Raw genomic sequence first — 16,150 nt, forward strand, 5'->3', positions numbered from 1 at the left:
AAAATCACACAGGATGTAAGTATCCATAAAAAAAAAAAAAACCAACCATAAGAAAAAGCTCAAATAACCCAAGGATTTTTTTTTCAAAGACAGTCTTGGTTACACTGCTTAAATATTCAACCTGACTAGAGAATTGGGATCTGCTACAGTCATTTGGTTAAAGGTTGTATTAAATCACCCCAAGGTTTTTTTCATTTGAAATGCCAAGTGCCCAAAAAATCTCTGCAAGAAACTGAGTATCGGTAAGGTAAGATAAATTCCTTCAACATTAAGGACTATGTAAAACATGACCTCTGCTCTCTTCTAAGCATTCTGTGACTCAGTCTGATACATCCACTTTTCAAATATTAGATGTTACTTTTGGGTGTTAAATTTGAATTTAGATTTTTGAATTTTAGGAGGTACTGAGCTTACAGTTCAAATTAGAAACAACAGGTACACAGCAGCAGCTTCGAAACAGAAGTTACCTTTTCCTCCCCTTCCAGCCAAACTTTTAAAGACTTTATGGTGTTATTGTGCTAACCACAAATTGGTTAATCACTGCCTGTTGCAGTATATAAATTCAAACCAGAAAACTATTAAAACCATTTGCTCTCATAAGATGGTTCAAAACAGTGTAAGCTATTTGGTTCCACTGACAGCATCGAAATTAAAATACAGGCAGACATCAGTTATGTAAAATACGAAAAGCATTGTCTGTCAAAAATATTCAATACCTTAACTTTTGCATTATTAATATTTATTACTATCTCGTAACAGAATTCAGTATTTCTTAAACTATTACATAGTAAATTAATGGCAGTATTAGTTACCTCTTTATTGGAGGACTGGGCACCTGCAAGTGTAATTCTGTCGGGAAATTAACATGAGGTCTGTAGTTAACTTCTGAATTGATCTGGTCTTTCCTCAAGTCTGGGGGTAGAAAAAAAAAATTATTTCAAAGCAAGCAGAAATAAGGTCCAGTTCCTTCACTGTAATTCCTCTGAGGTTACGAAAACTAACTAAAACGCAACACAACAGGACAAATAATTCTTTTGAAGATTAGTCATTGATCAAAATAACCATTTTGAAGACAAACCTGTCACAGAAAGTCAAATAATCTGGAGGAATTTTTTTTTTTTTTCAATCTTAACATAAAATAGGTAATGACCGCAATTTTTAAGTTCTATAGACATGTTTTCAGGATCACCTTAACATTTAATCTAATTAAAAGCATATTTGCAAAAGCAGCTTTTAATAAAAGCATGTTTATTCAAACATCCAAAGTCAATTAAATTACAAAATAAAAACGATTTATGATTTCTGAATTTTCATATCCTATAATAACAATTAAATTAAACAAATACTATAGGGTTTGGGAAGTGTTTTGGTTTTTTTGTTGTTGTTGTTGTGTTGGGTTTTGTTAAAGAAATGCATTATGCATTCTTTGAAACAGGTTTAAAAACTTACAGCAAACTGTACAGTTCGTTGAGCTGCTGAGCAGAGAGCACTCTCAGCCCTGTGCCCTAACCACACAACATGAGAGTGCCTGCGCCTGCTGCACTCACGCTTTAGAAGCTTCTTTTATTCACAGGCAAAGAATCATTCTCTAAAAAGACACAATTTCTGAACCATGCAGCTCCTATTTAACAGTAAATAAAGGAAGCATTGAAGTATCCATGTAGACACCACAGAGAATAAAACACTCCCTTGGCAAGTGACAAGCAATGGTCTATTTGTTTGGAGACAGAGATTAGAAGTCTTCTTAATGCAATGCTTTGCCCATTTTAACCAGTCACCTGCTCTGAAGCCATTCAAAGGAAGGCTTATTTTGTGTGTGTATAGACTAGATTCATATAACTACTACTCCTATTTCAGAAAAACAGGAATTGAATTCAAGAAAGGCAGCATACATTGCCTGACTTCTAGTAGAACCATCTCATGTTCAGCAGACAGCACTGAGACAATTTCCAGTGGGATAACACAGGCTGTTCCATACTTTCATCAACAAAAGCTACAAAAATTTTGTATCTATTCTTAACTGATGTAATCTTACCAAGACAAAATATTTTTTTTATCCACTTGTTATTTCCCCAAGTGTAAATAAAGTCTGGGAACTTTTGACTCATGAACACGAGTCAAAACTCCAACAACAAAAAAGAGCTAACCTAAAAACTTTGGGAGACACTGTTAGGTGATACTTGTTTTGAGGGTCAATATCTTCCCTATCTTTAATTGATGAAAGACTAAAGACACTAAATCTTTGACAGAGAACACAGGTTGTAGAGGCTAAAATGTCACATAGCACAAGAGACAAAGCCCAAATACTGCTTTCCTTTGAGCCTTAAATGAAAAATAAACAAAACAAAATCTTGCTATTCTGTCACGATAAACACCACCACGACTTTAGAAAGAATACTTATGGAAAAATATTGTTACTGAATGAGCCTGTGTGGCACAAAGGACAAGTAATTAACCTGAGAGAATGTTCAGAACTGCTCCAGTGGGCCACAGCATCAGAGCTAACTAACGCTGAGGTAACATTCCAAACAGAAAACATTTCGTTCTGCTGCAGGTTTTCATGAACTGTAAATTGCTTAACTGAAAAAAAGTACAGGCTCTGACAGATTATTTCATATGAGTATGTCCAATTCAGTATTTCATCTCAGCCCCAACGTCAGGATAGAGTCCTAGGAATGAATTAGTTAAATAATTTGCTAGATTAACAGCATCTGAAGCAGTGTTTTTAACCTTCAGACTTTGACTATATCGATTTTATACGTAAAAATCACAACTAAATCATCCAGACAACTGCTCTTCAATTCCCCAAACCATCTGATGTGAAGATTATGTTCTTTTTTTTTTCCCCCACTCCAATGCAACTTCTTAAGGAATTCAGCACATCCAGCCACTCCAAAAGGCAGCATCATGAACCGGTCAGGAGGCGGCAGCAAAGATTAAAAAAATGTTTCCGCGGTGTGACCACGGCACACATTCAGCCAAAGCCACTCAGTGATACCCAGTGGTTTGTGCCTTCAGAATTCCAGCTAACTTAAAAATAGATGTGTTATTTTCTCCTGGGCTGACAGGATATCCATGCATGGTTAAAACCAGACACAGACTCGATTGGGAATTTTGGCTCTATGTTCTTTGCAAACCTAAATATGGGACACACAAGCCTGGTGCTCAGCTGGAGACTGACATCCTTATCAATGGGTCACAAGCAGCTTACCAATAAATGAAATGTAACTGTCTTCTGACGTACAAAGCTGTCTGCTTTTAAGATTTATGAACAGCTATTTTCACATCTGAATAGCCAATCTAGATTTTCAAAAGCTTAACAGCCATTCTAGAGCCAACAGGCAGACAGACAAGTTCTACTCCAATATCTCCATTTACACACACAGAACATTGGCAAAAAATCTGCAAAGCCAGATTTCTGGGGGGAAAAAAAAAAAACACCACAAAAAAAACCAACAAAAAACCCAACATTAAATTCAATTTCTTTCTAATGTATTTTAGCTTCATTTCTGCTAAGCTGCTTTACCGGTTCCTGTACTTTTGATTACCTGATTTTTTTTAAGCTGCCATTAAAAAAAAACCAAGGTGTAATACTTCCTGTACCAAGCACTGTGGCAAATTCCTCTCTCTGAACCCAGACATTTTTCTGTATTCAGTTGAAATGAGAGATGAACTTACTGGAAGCTTTGAATGTGTGGAACAACAACATAGTTCCAGTCAAGAAAGTAAACACATTATAACTTGTCCAAAACAGAATATTATTTTTAAAAAAACAGCGACCATCCTCAGAAAAAAAAAAATCCTTATATTCAAGAAACTGTTCTTTTGGAGCAACATTCAGTTGCAAAACATTTCTTCTATATTCATTAGTGAGGTTTTTTTTCCATGCTTTTAAACATCTGGAAAAAGTGAAAATAAAGTTCCACTGTTCTTTCAAGGGAGGGAGGGATGGTGCACACTTGCATGTCGGTGAGAGTTTAATTAAATTCTGAAGTGAATCAACAGTCGACTAAGAACACCAGCTTTTACACCCCTTCATTCTGATCTGCGCTCAAGTTTATCAGGTCTTTGTTTTAAAACCAAATCATAGAATGGTTTGGGTTGAAAGGGACCTTTAAAAGCCATCCAGTCCAACCCCCCTGCAAGGAGCAGGGACATCTCCAACCAGATCAGGTTGCTCAGAGCCTCATCCAGCCTGGCCTTGGATGTTTCCAGGGATGGGGCTTCCACCACCTCTCTGGGCAACCTGTGCCAGTGTTCCACCACCCTCATGATAAACATTTTCTTCCTTATATCGAGTGTAAAACTACTCTCTTCCAGTTTAAAGCCATTACACCTTGTCCTATCACTACCTACCTTTGTCAAAAGTCCCTCCCCAGCTTTCCTGTAGCCCCCTTGAGGTACTGGAAGGCTGCTCTAAGATCTCCCTGGAGCCTCCTCTTCTCCAGGCTGAACAGCCCCAACTCTCTCAGCCTGTCCTCACAGGAGAGGTGCTCCAGCCCTCTTATCTTCATAGCCTCCTCTGGCCTTGCTCCAACAGGTCCATGTTTTTCCTGAACCTTTGCATCAACTATTTTAATTTGCAAACCTCTCACATTACTGAAGGGAATTACAAATGTGAGATTGCTTTACATTTCAATCTTCATAGGCTGCTTGACTACACTTGGAAATATTGGAAGTTTAGGGGTCTTGGGGTTTTTTTGTTGGGTTTTTTTTTTTCTCTCTTTTAAACCAAAATACTTGATCTATCATTTAAAGACACTCCCGAAAAGCATTTATCTTTTTGTTTCATGTTAAGTAAATTAAGTAGCTGCATGCTTTAATTCACTACTTAGTTCTTCAAACATGACAGCCATATACATTGACTGCATCATAAAGGTTAACAACTGGATTTTCATAATTATAGTTGCATATTTAAAATTATTACTAGAAATGGATGTTTTCCCTAAGAAGATGAGTTATTTTTCAGAACTATGGTTTGTTTGGGGGATCTTCTGAAGCAACAAATAAATAAAGGCAATTTGAATTCTTCTTTACATACTCATTAGAGCTTCAGAACGATTCTAGATTTCAGCTGGAGTTGTCTTATACTATTGATTTGAATACTTACTAATGGGAAAACCTCTGGATTTGTAATATTGCAAACACTGCTTTGTATTACTTTTTAAAGGCAAGCAATTATTAATTTAAGGCATTGATTCCAAGTACATCCTTTTTTCAGATCACTGAATGGGCAGCTTTTAATACTGCATCTTAAATATCAGGCCATCAAGCACCTGACCTATTTTAATCACAGTGCTTATGCTACTGACAGGTGAGTTCAGGAATGAAGTGCTCTGAGCAACGGGTCGGGAGGGAAGGAATCTGGAAAACGGATTCTAGAATTTAATTTTTTTTTTTCCTTAACCTTGTCAACTGGAAAGTTAGTGAAATTGTCAGGAGTGGCAAATTCACGAAGACATCTGTCCCTTAGGAGTCAGGGAGGGTTGTCATGAAAGCCACTAAAACCTTTTCATGATGGAAAACGATTATCAGTAGGCTAGAATATGGATTGCTCTGAAAACCCATCCAAAAAATTCTATAGCCCTTTGCAACTTCCAACAATTACAGTAATTGTTCTTCAACTTGAAGAATGCGAGGTTGGAAATTTTGCCCTCACACTGTTCAAGTCACATGTTCTTTATAAATAAAAAAAAATTAGCCTCCACAGTTCAAGTTCAAACTTCATAAACACTAACTCATTAATATAAATTAAGGATACTATATCTGCTTGCTTAATATACAGGTTTTCCTACGAAAATTTGATCACATAAATTAGGGATTTGCTGCATGGGACGTTTGCCTCAGCACTACGGTTATCTACGGCTACCAGTGACAGCAGCAACCATTTGATCTGCATAACCCACCGTGTGATCCAATGTTACTATCTTTATAATGCTCTAACAATAAGTTTATTTTTGTAAGTCGGGGACAGAATTCCTCAACTGCTGAACAGTAACCTTATTCAGCTCCAGGAAAAATGAGGAACTGGTAATGCAGTTATACAAACAGTGGTCATAATTAGAAGCCCAACATTATTTCCATAACAAGTTTTCCACACAAAAAAAACCACCCAGAAATATTTTTTCACGTTGCCATGAGAGGCTAACAAAGATTTCTTACATTCCATTCCCCTCTCAGAAAGGACTGCGCATTTCTTTCTTAAAGTACTATTTTCTAAAAGTCCATTTATTATTTACCTACCAATTTGTGTCTTGTTCATAACATTCAGAAATATAATGTCAGGTAATACAGCTGATACCTGTAAATGACTACTATTGTCCTTGCTAAAGGTGTCCTAAAAAATGAGACTAAATAAATCTTTAGCTCCACATATGTGTGAAATGATAGAATTCTTCAGACATCTTTTCAGTCCGTTAATCACTTCCACTAGAAGTATTATTTTCCAGAACACACACACCTGATTTGATTTAGAATATGTATATTTTTGTTATGGAACTATTCCAGAAGCTAGTTACTGAATTAGAATAACTGAATAGATGGGATCTTATCACCAATGTTATATGAAAACTCTAAGGATCACCTGGAATCACTACACTTTTTGTACAACGCATGTGGAAAGCTTTATGTATACTTAAGTACAGTACATGGTTCTCTCCAGAGAATACTCATTACTAAGCTCAAACATTGCTTGAACCCACCTATTTTTCATTTCAAGTGTCCTTCATGCATTTTTCACAGTTTTGGTTTTTTTTTTTTTTTTTTTCCTGCTATCCAAGTGTGGGTTTTTTCAACTGGTATGATAAATACAGTATAGTACAGAACTTAAGCAGAATAAATGTAATGCAAAACCAGATCTTTGCATGCCACACAAGATCAATTTTGGGTTTGTTTTTTTGTTGTCAAAATACACAAACACCAAATTAGTTCTCTTTCTACAACCAAAAAATAAATTGGAATAATGACAGGAAAGATAAAAGTGGTACGGCAAACCCCCCCACCTCCAGTTTAAGTCTTAGAAGAAACTATAATATACATTATTTGAAGTATGATATCTATTAAAATCAAACATTTCCTGGGGAAGTGGTCTAATATTTATTGCACCTCTTTGTACAAGCCCCATTCCATTGTTTCAGCAACAGTAGATAATGATTTTGGCCGGCCTCATGCTGACCTATTGTATTTATATGCCAAGGCATTTATCAACTTTATAAAAACTCAAAAGACATATTACTATGTAAAAGGAAGTAGATTTCCTTATTACAAGTGTTTCTTCCTGATTGTTGCTTCATATCTTAAGGAAAACAAATGGTACCACAGCCCACTCAGTCATTTTTTTAAGAAAATTTCTCTTAGTATCCACCAAGAAAGCTTATGGCAATGCCTTTGGGGAAAACACAGGGAATGAAAAAAAATTACCATGGTTTTTTGGTTTGTTTGTTTGTTTTTTTTGGTGGGGGGTGGTGGTGGGGGGGATGCAGGGCAGGGGCCAGGGCAGGAACATACACATTTGCTTAAAAAAAAAAACAAACAAGAAAACCCTCAAACCCAACAACCATTAAACTGAGAAATATGTTCTCAACACAGAATTATAAGCAACAGAAATGGAGATTTATATGTAATAATTTCCACTGGATTAAGAAGCAAGCACTGATTAAGGCCAGTGAAAATGAATTACACTGGTTGTTTTATGTCATTCAAAAATCCCAGAATCACCAAATGACAGAATGGTTTGGGTTGGAAGGGACCTTTAAAGATCATGCAAGTTCAACCTCCCTGCCCTGGACAGGGACACCTTCCACCAGTGCAGGTCGCTCAGTGCCCCATCCAACCACAGCTTCTCTAGGCAGCCTGTGCCAGCGCCTCACCACCCCCATAATGAAAAAAATTCCTTCCTTATGTCCAATCTAAATCTACCCTCTTTCAGTTTAAAACCGTTACCCCTTGTCAGGTCACTCCAGGCCTTGGTAAAATCACTAATACTGGTGAACAACAGTGTTTTCTGTTCTTGTACAGAGAACCTACACCAGCCAGAAGCAGTTACACATCAGCCACTCCCTGAGAAGGCAATGGTACATGACAGGCATAAGGAACGACAAACTGTTCTATCAACACATAAAGCAAATTCTTTGTTACAAAACACACCAGGAGAGGACTGTGGCAAGAAGAATCATCAAACCCTGATTGTATCCTAATGATCTAACAATTTATAAAGAAGCTGTGGCCTCCCAAAATGATATTTACATTTTCCACACCAAAATACTGTATTGAAAATAGATCCAAGCATTTAAAAAAAATAAAAATTAAATATCACCTAGCCTGTTTTTTTGGTGCCACAGGTCATGGGAAACAACTATTTGGGAGACATGTCGTGCTTTTACATGCCTCAGCACACAGCTGAGCACTGCCACTCCTATCTTAAAGTAGATGCTAAGACGAGGTACACTCCCACCCTGCATATTCATCTCTAGCAGGGAAGTAGGGAACTACTGCTGTTACCATCACAACACAAGCAATTTTCTTCACATGATATTGGAGCACTGAAAAAAACCCAGCCGCTCTATATTTGGGAACCCATATATTATGGCAGATAGCTAGGAATCCATTTAGACTGTGCATTTGCCCTACAAAAAAAAAAAAGCAGATAAACTGAATTAATGAAGTTGCTTTGTGGAACAAAATGCTTTAAATGCCTCTGAAAGAAAGTGATGTGGTGGTTATTGAACTGCTGCTCCATGACATTTCCATCAAGATGTACCCAGAAGGGATATGAACACTTTCAATCCTTATCCATGAGTAACTCACCAAAAAAGTTAAAAACATGAACAAGAACAAAATCTGAAAGTCACTGTGGAGGAAATAAAACCCACAAACCAGATTTATTTTGCCATTTGAAAAAGAGAGTATACAGGCAAGTATACTCATACCAGTATGAGTCAGCAAGAGAGCCCTCTACTGAAAAAAGTATATTAAAAAACCTAACATCACAGCAAAACCAGCCACAAATCCCATTCCAATTTTCTTCTAATCCACCTAAATACAGACAATCTGACACACAAATTGTGTAACTTTGAAATATTTGGTTATGGCTTTAAAAAAAAAAAAGGCAATGATAAATCATATATACATCTTTCAATTTTCTGAAATAGCATGGCATTAACTTATGCAGAAAGATTATAAAATACAAAAAATACAAAAGTCTCATCAGAAATGTCCTTCTCTTATGTGATATTAGTAAGCTAATATTAAAATTTTGTTATATCTAAATTATTTTTAGAAAGCTTCTTATTCTTTATACAGGTTAAAGTTCTTACCATAAAAGTTTCTGTTCTGCTGGGATACTGAATGTAACACGTTGTCAGCTTTTTTGGTTGGCATGTTCTGTTCACTGTAAAAGAAGCATACACGTAATTTGAGGCTTAAATTATTAATGTATGATCACCAACTTTACTGCCTTGCGTGCACACAAGAGTAAAAACTTTGCTTATGTGAAACTGACTCTTGTGATCATCACTGTCACATTTTTTACTAACACACATACGCACTTTACAGAAGATACATAAGATAGTAGGGGTGGCTCTTTAATACTTTTAATACTGCTTTCACATGTGACAGGCTGTGCTGGTGCAGAAAAATTTAGGATGACGGTACTTATTAACAGAGATCACCAAGAAAGCATGGCAGTTTTGAAAATCTGTTTTCTGTAGTGATTTTCAAATGGAACAGATGCCGCAGGTCACATAATTCAACTTATTTGTAGGTTTTACCTAAAAGTGCCACTTTAGTGCAGCAGAAGAATACTACCCATGTGGTACTACATGGTTTCCAATTTATCTCCAGTATCACTCAAGTCTCAAGTAAATACATTTTTCAGAATTAATGGTTTACACTCTGAATATTTCAAAGTTAAACATATAGCAGCATCTGACCACGACAAGCTTAAGTTTTCTAAAAATGAAAAAATCTCATGGATATCGATATCTTAAATATGTGTAACCTGTTAGCTAACATTCTACCTCATCCATTTCTTAGTTTGATATTTTGCTAATCATTAATACTTGGTTGTGACAAACATCATGCTTCTAAGTTGTGATTGCCACTCGGTCTTTCATTCACAGAGATTTTAATTTAAATTATTTTTTTTCTCAAACTGTAAGAAAACCCTGCTCCAAGATTAAGGCAGGGAAAAAGATACACAGTGGCAATTTTTCAATTAAAAAAAAAAAAGGGGGGGGGGATAAAAAAGACCCTTGTTATTGAACGGACAAGTAAACAAGAAAAATACTGAAAGATACAGGTTGTTTCTCCAATCTTCCTAATAGAAAACAAAACAATAAGTAATTTTTTGAACCTTGTGAAAGAACTTTAAAGTAATTCACTTGCATTTTTTTTTGTTTTTTTTTTTTGTGAGACAGTCTGAAAAGTTAGAAGAGAACTAGTGGGTATTTCTAGTCAATTCTAATAGCCAGTCATACAAAATCCTTCTGAAAGTCCCAAGTCCCATAAACTCATTTGTATTTTGATAAAAGTAACAGGTTTCTTTTCTTTATTTGGCAAATATTTAAACAACAGTATAAGCAGATTCTCAATGAACTAAGTTGTATTAAATTTATCATGTTCTCTCTCATAAAAAGACACATGCAGCATTTGGGCATCCTATTACCTCTTGGGCACGTTTAAAAATGAAGCATGACTGTAGCTGTAGAGATCACTGTTTGAGGCAACTGTAAACACTAAAAATATAAACATGGCTTGGAGTAGCTTTACACATTTATATAATTATCCAATAAAAAGCTCATAAAGTTTTTGTATGGTAGGGTTTTGTACAGCTTGTTGGGAGGGGAAAGGTGAGAAGGGGGGAGGAAAAAAGGGGAATAAATAAAGGCTCAAAGTGAAAAGTGTTTTTTAATGGGAAGAGGACACCACAGTCATAATCCTCAGTTCAGAAAGTCCATAAAGCAGCCAAATGTATCAGGCCAGAAGAATAAACTTACAAAATGCCACTCCGTCTGCTCTCATCTTTCACAAGCATCTGCTACCAGCTACTGGTATAGACTGAATGCATGTTAGAGGAACCTTTGGCCCTGTCCTGGCACACCCATTTTTATATTCTTATTTATGCTTCCATATACAAAATAAAATAATTCCCTGGGAAACTAAGAACTAAGCAAATGACTCTTTTTGCTTTCTTGCAGTTCCAAAAAATTTAAAGACATTTCAATTCATACAGAAGCTGTATTTTCTATGTTTTAAATAAAAAAAAAATTGTTTTGATAACTTGCTACAATACTTTATGAAATAAATTTTAATATTTCACATCTCCTCTTAGAGAAGTCAGAGCCTTTTCATTTCCTGGTATTTGCTATTCTCTTCCCCCATAAACTAACGTTTCATTACAACATATGTCCAAAAATTTGCTCAAATCTAGCAATCTAGGCTTGGTCTCACAATTGTGCTCTCTCATTTTACGGATATAAACAAGATTCAAAAGAAGAATGCATGTGTTCCAGTAGATCCTACCTTCCACATACAGTTTAAGATACACAGTACAGAAAACTGTATGTGGAAGGTTGCTAAGTTCATATTCCATAGCACCACACAAAAATTTAAGTTGGAAGGGACCTCTTCAGATCTACTAATCCAACCTCCTTGCGCAAGCAGGGTTGATCCAGGACTACGTCCAGCTGAGTTATGAGTATCTCCACACATGGACTCCACAACATCTCTGAGCAACATACTTGTTACTAAGCATACATCAGTTCTTACTAAGTTCAATAAAATTTGGCTACTAATCACATTTTTGGCCAGTTTTGGTAACATTACACTTTTCAGCAAAGATTTCTTTCAAACAGGTCAATCAATTATCTAGTAGTCAATATGTAGCGGAGATGTTCTAGCAAACCGAACTTCAGAACAACGACTGGTGACAGTACACCAGATACACCTACTGCCATTCCCATCTCCTTGTCACTGGCATGTCTGCACAACTGTTACAGATATGATTTACACAGACACTTGTATTCTATTACAGATGGAAACTTACTCACAGTCTAAGAAACTCGTAACTAAAGAACTGTAGCAATTATTTCAAATTAACACATCCTGCCCCTCTGCAGGGTGGAGCAATTCTGGCTCAGCACCATAGTAACATGCCTCACTGCTTTCCAAACAGAACTAGTGTCACAGCCTCAGAGTGAAGGTAAACTTAACACTTAATTGTCCGCACCCTTATTTCTACGTATGTTGCTAGCTTTCTACATACCCAACCTCAAGCACATGAAGTTCCAAAGCATGTTTGTTTGTTTGGGTTTTTTTGAGATGACACATGAACATTAGAACAATTTATTTATCTGTGAATACTATCTATGCAAGTTCTAAGAGAACTAGCATCACCTGCAGGAAGCACTTTCTTTAATATTCTTGACATCTGCCGGGTTGATTCCTTCAATAACAGGTGAGTCTGGATTTGCAGATCCATTGCTGATATGATCACTGCTTTCATATCCAGATTCTGTCCTCTGAATTTGCCAGTTATCACCATGGATTTTTCTCTCTGTAAGTCCTTTGCTTTTTTCAGCATTCCCTTTACCCTCCGAATCCAGCGAGCTTCGGCTTCCCGTATCCTGTTTTGTTTCATCCTCATATATAGTCATTAAACCTTTCTGGATGTGGTTCTCCTTCGGCCAATGGTTAAAGCTTCGCTCCTTTTCATGCTTAGGTTTACTGTTCAGAGTTGCCTTGTGCTTTGGGCTATGCTGTTTTTTCTCAGTCTCACTGAAAATGCTGTCTACGTTTAGTGTCTCTCGCATAGGCTTCCAACCTTTACTTCTGCTTTTGCTGCTGCTGCTACTTCCTTTGTCCCTAGAGTCTTGACTGGTGTCTGTATCGTAGCCAGTGACAGCATCACTCCGGGTTCTGATCACTGGTTTCTCCCCAGCAGAAAAGGCTTCTGTTTTATTTGATCCAAGTACCTGTACAGAAAGCTTTGCTTGGTGAGCTGCACTGTCATGCTTATAGCAGCCTCTTCCCTGGCTGCTGTATATCCGCTGGTCAGCACAGGGCCTAAGTGCATTTCCAACTGGAGGAGAACCTGACTTAACGTTGGAACGATCTTCCCCAATCAAATCTTACAAGAAAAAGAAAAAAGCTCCATTAAAGTTCACATTAATACTTAACTGATGTTGTTACAGTACTGATGTTTCTTACGCTATCTCAACAAATTCAGTATATACTTCAGAAAACCAAAAACTGGGAAAAATCTGATTTTGTAGTGTTCTTCCTTTCTCTTAAAAGGAGAAAAAAATCTGCACAGCTAGTATTGATGCTAAAAGCTATTTATAACCCATTGATACTCTGGTCATATTTTTAAAACGTACCTCTCTGTCTCCCAGACTCTTTTCTTGGTCCTTTGTCTGCATCTCTTCGTAAAGGCAAGAAGTTTTTCATATCAGCAGCTTTCTGAGCACACTCTCTGGATATGTCCTTCAGCCTGTCCTTTTGGTCACTGTAACCTAACTTAGCTGCAGAAAAAACTTTCTGTCAAAGATCATTACTAAAAAGTCATTTATCATCAAAACCCACAAATATATTTATGTACCATAACATTTAGTTTTTCATATTAGTACTACTTTAGAAGACTAGTGAATGACATAACACAGATTAAGAAAATGACATGTATAGTATAGATACAAATGTATAGGTATCTCTGAGGAGTCCACTAAATGGAGCTACTGAAAGCAACCAAAGCAGCATTCTGTCATGCACATCTTACAAACACCTCTTACTTAGTAAAATTGAATGCTCAAGCCATTTTCAAAGCATACACTATTTATGTCATATTTCATGAGTTATACTAAAAAAAAGTGAATCTAAGTTTAATCTTGTCTGAATGTGAAGGTTTACTTTTAATAAAACAAATGCTTCTATTTCTGAAAATGACTGACCATTTTTCAGTCATCACTCCATCAAAAAAAAAGTTACCAAGCTGAGCACTCTCAGTTTTAAAAACTCCAGGAATTCAAAAACAAAGAAGAGAAACATCTCGTAGCATCTCTCCATCTGAGAACTATGGGGAGCTCAGAGCAAAAGCACTGACAAATAATGTAGAAGTCACTGCCTCATATGACTTCTTATAGCTTGATTTGCTTGGAAGTCTGACGTACAGATAGAATGGATTTTTAAACAGGTGAGGTAACTCTTTTACCATTCTTTCCAAACATAAGATGAAGTCCATTAATATATAGAACTACAAGTAATGCTGCATATCACAGTACTGCTGGGAAACCGTGTTTCTCAAATACCCACTGATCCACAGAGCCACACCATGTGCTCCAAAGTAACACTCAGCTTCAAGATGCTAATGTGCCTTTTAACCAACAATGACAACAGGACTGGCAGGCATGATGACGTCTAAGAAATGGATCAAGGCCTCGAGAGCCACTTTACTGCAAGAATAATGAGGGGTAATAAAAGAAATTTTGCATTTACAGTTCTCCAGAAAAGTTAACATTTCATGGCAGATATTAGTTAAACACTAGTTGTTATTCAAAGATTCATTCAAGTCAACGATGGAATTCTTCCTTTAAAAGTAGTTCTAGTCCAGAGGTTAGCACATACCTGAAATGCTATCAACTGAAATATTTCATAATAAAACATGTTTGGAGTTTTTTTTCAGGGGTGGGAGTGAGGGGTGGGGAATACATACCTGGACCTCTACCACCACTAGCTTGAATAGGGCTTCTACTGAAAGCTGAATTATCTGGCTGAAGTTTTTTATTACTCTTCTGATGAGTGGGGTCTCCAATTCCATTCTCTTTCACGTGGTCTGATTTAGGAGCAGAATGCTTTTCAAATCCTACCAAATAACACATCTATCTTTAGAAATCAAAGGCTTCCTAATTTAAAGTTTCTAATATCTAAATTTAAAAAATAAAAGAACTTTTTAATTGCAGATTTAAAAAAAAACAAACAAAATAAAAACCTCACAGAAGAAAATCACACCACACTTTAATATGCTAGGCAATAAGGTTCTTTAATATATTATATACTGCCATATTTATAGTGACAGACTGCAGTGGAACGGAGTCCTCAATTCTTTCTTCCCTGAAGCAGTCTATGTCCTATTGCTATTCACTATGTGAAGAGGAACATGTCAAATTCAATTGGCCTTTTATTTATTTTACTTGTATGTTATGTTTAACATTTAAAAAAAAAAAAAAAAGACAGTAGTACAAACTACAGAACCAGAAGACTGGATTCTCATATATTGAGACCTATGCTATATGAATCTCAGAGAAAAGAAGTTTCCTGCAGCTCCTTCTAATTTTTCCCAAAGTTCTGAATTGTGCACTGTGTGTGTATGTGTATACACATATATAAATGCACATGCTTCAAATATATTTCTGTATTTGTATGAAGCTTTACTTAAGATATCTTTTTACAGCATTTTAAGATATTAAGTGTATCAAAACGTAAGAATATCTGCATATACAAATATATTACAATTTTCTTCTGAAATTACACGTAGTTATGAACAACCTACAATAGAAAATAGTTTCCCCCCCATTATCCATGAGTCTCAATTTGTATTCCCTTATCAGACACGAACAGTTCTAATATTGAATATACTCACCAATCTCTTTTCTTTTGAGATCCTTTAAATAATTATTGATAACAGTATTTAAGAAAAAAAGCAGCAAATCCATTACCTTCTCCTTTATAATCCCCATTTCAGAAATACAGTTGATACTGTTACTAATAAATAAATAAGTAAATAATTCTTAATTACCCAAGTCTTCCCCGTTTCCTCCTGCAGCTTTGCACTGAGACCAGTGAATAATCTGTTTTGGAGCATCTTCTGGAGATACAGCTGTGCCATCTGGGTTAGCATAAAATAGCAACAATGGCTGAAAGTGACATCGAATGCACCTGGAGACCACATCTTTCCATTTTGTTCCGATCTAAGAAAAAAACAAAAACACAAAAAAAAACCCTTTATCACCAGCATTGAACCCAATTACGGAAAGAACAGTTTACTGAGCAATAGGTACCAAATGCCTCATTCCAAAGGTACATCAGGATCCAACATTTAGGCACGTGAGCATGCAAATTGCAGCAAAAAGCTAAACCAGTATTACATGGGCTAACAGTC

At 36.3% G+C, this 16,150-nt stretch overlaps 1 protein-coding gene across 2 annotated transcripts in view; it reads right to left on the reverse strand.

The window, feature by feature from the left end:
* USP53 (ubiquitin specific peptidase 53) overlaps positions 1-16,150 on the reverse strand; it is a 39,286-nt gene that overhangs the window by 3,850 nt on the left and 19,286 nt on the right. For both annotated transcript variants that reach the window (XM_086747220.1, XM_086747219.1), the window contains exons 10-15: positions 15,788-15,959; positions 14,705-14,854; positions 13,377-13,520; positions 12,394-13,126; positions 9,315-9,388; positions 813-912 (exon numbers count right to left, since the gene is read on the reverse strand). In XM_086747220.1, the coding sequence (XP_086603346.1) occupies positions 813-912; positions 9,315-9,388; positions 12,394-13,126; positions 13,377-13,520; positions 14,705-14,854; positions 15,788-15,959 (1,373 nt within the window). The remainder of the gene's footprint in view (positions 1-812; positions 913-9,314; positions 9,389-12,393; positions 13,127-13,376; positions 13,521-14,704; positions 14,855-15,787; positions 15,960-16,150) is intronic.

The sequence above is a fragment of the Chlamydotis macqueenii genome, chromosome 4 (genome assembly GCF_036417535.1).
Source record: "Chlamydotis macqueenii isolate bChlMac1 chromosome 4, bChlMac1.mat, whole genome shotgun sequence".
Classification (NCBI taxonomy): Eukaryota; Metazoa; Chordata; class Aves; order Otidiformes; family Otididae; genus Chlamydotis; species Chlamydotis macqueenii.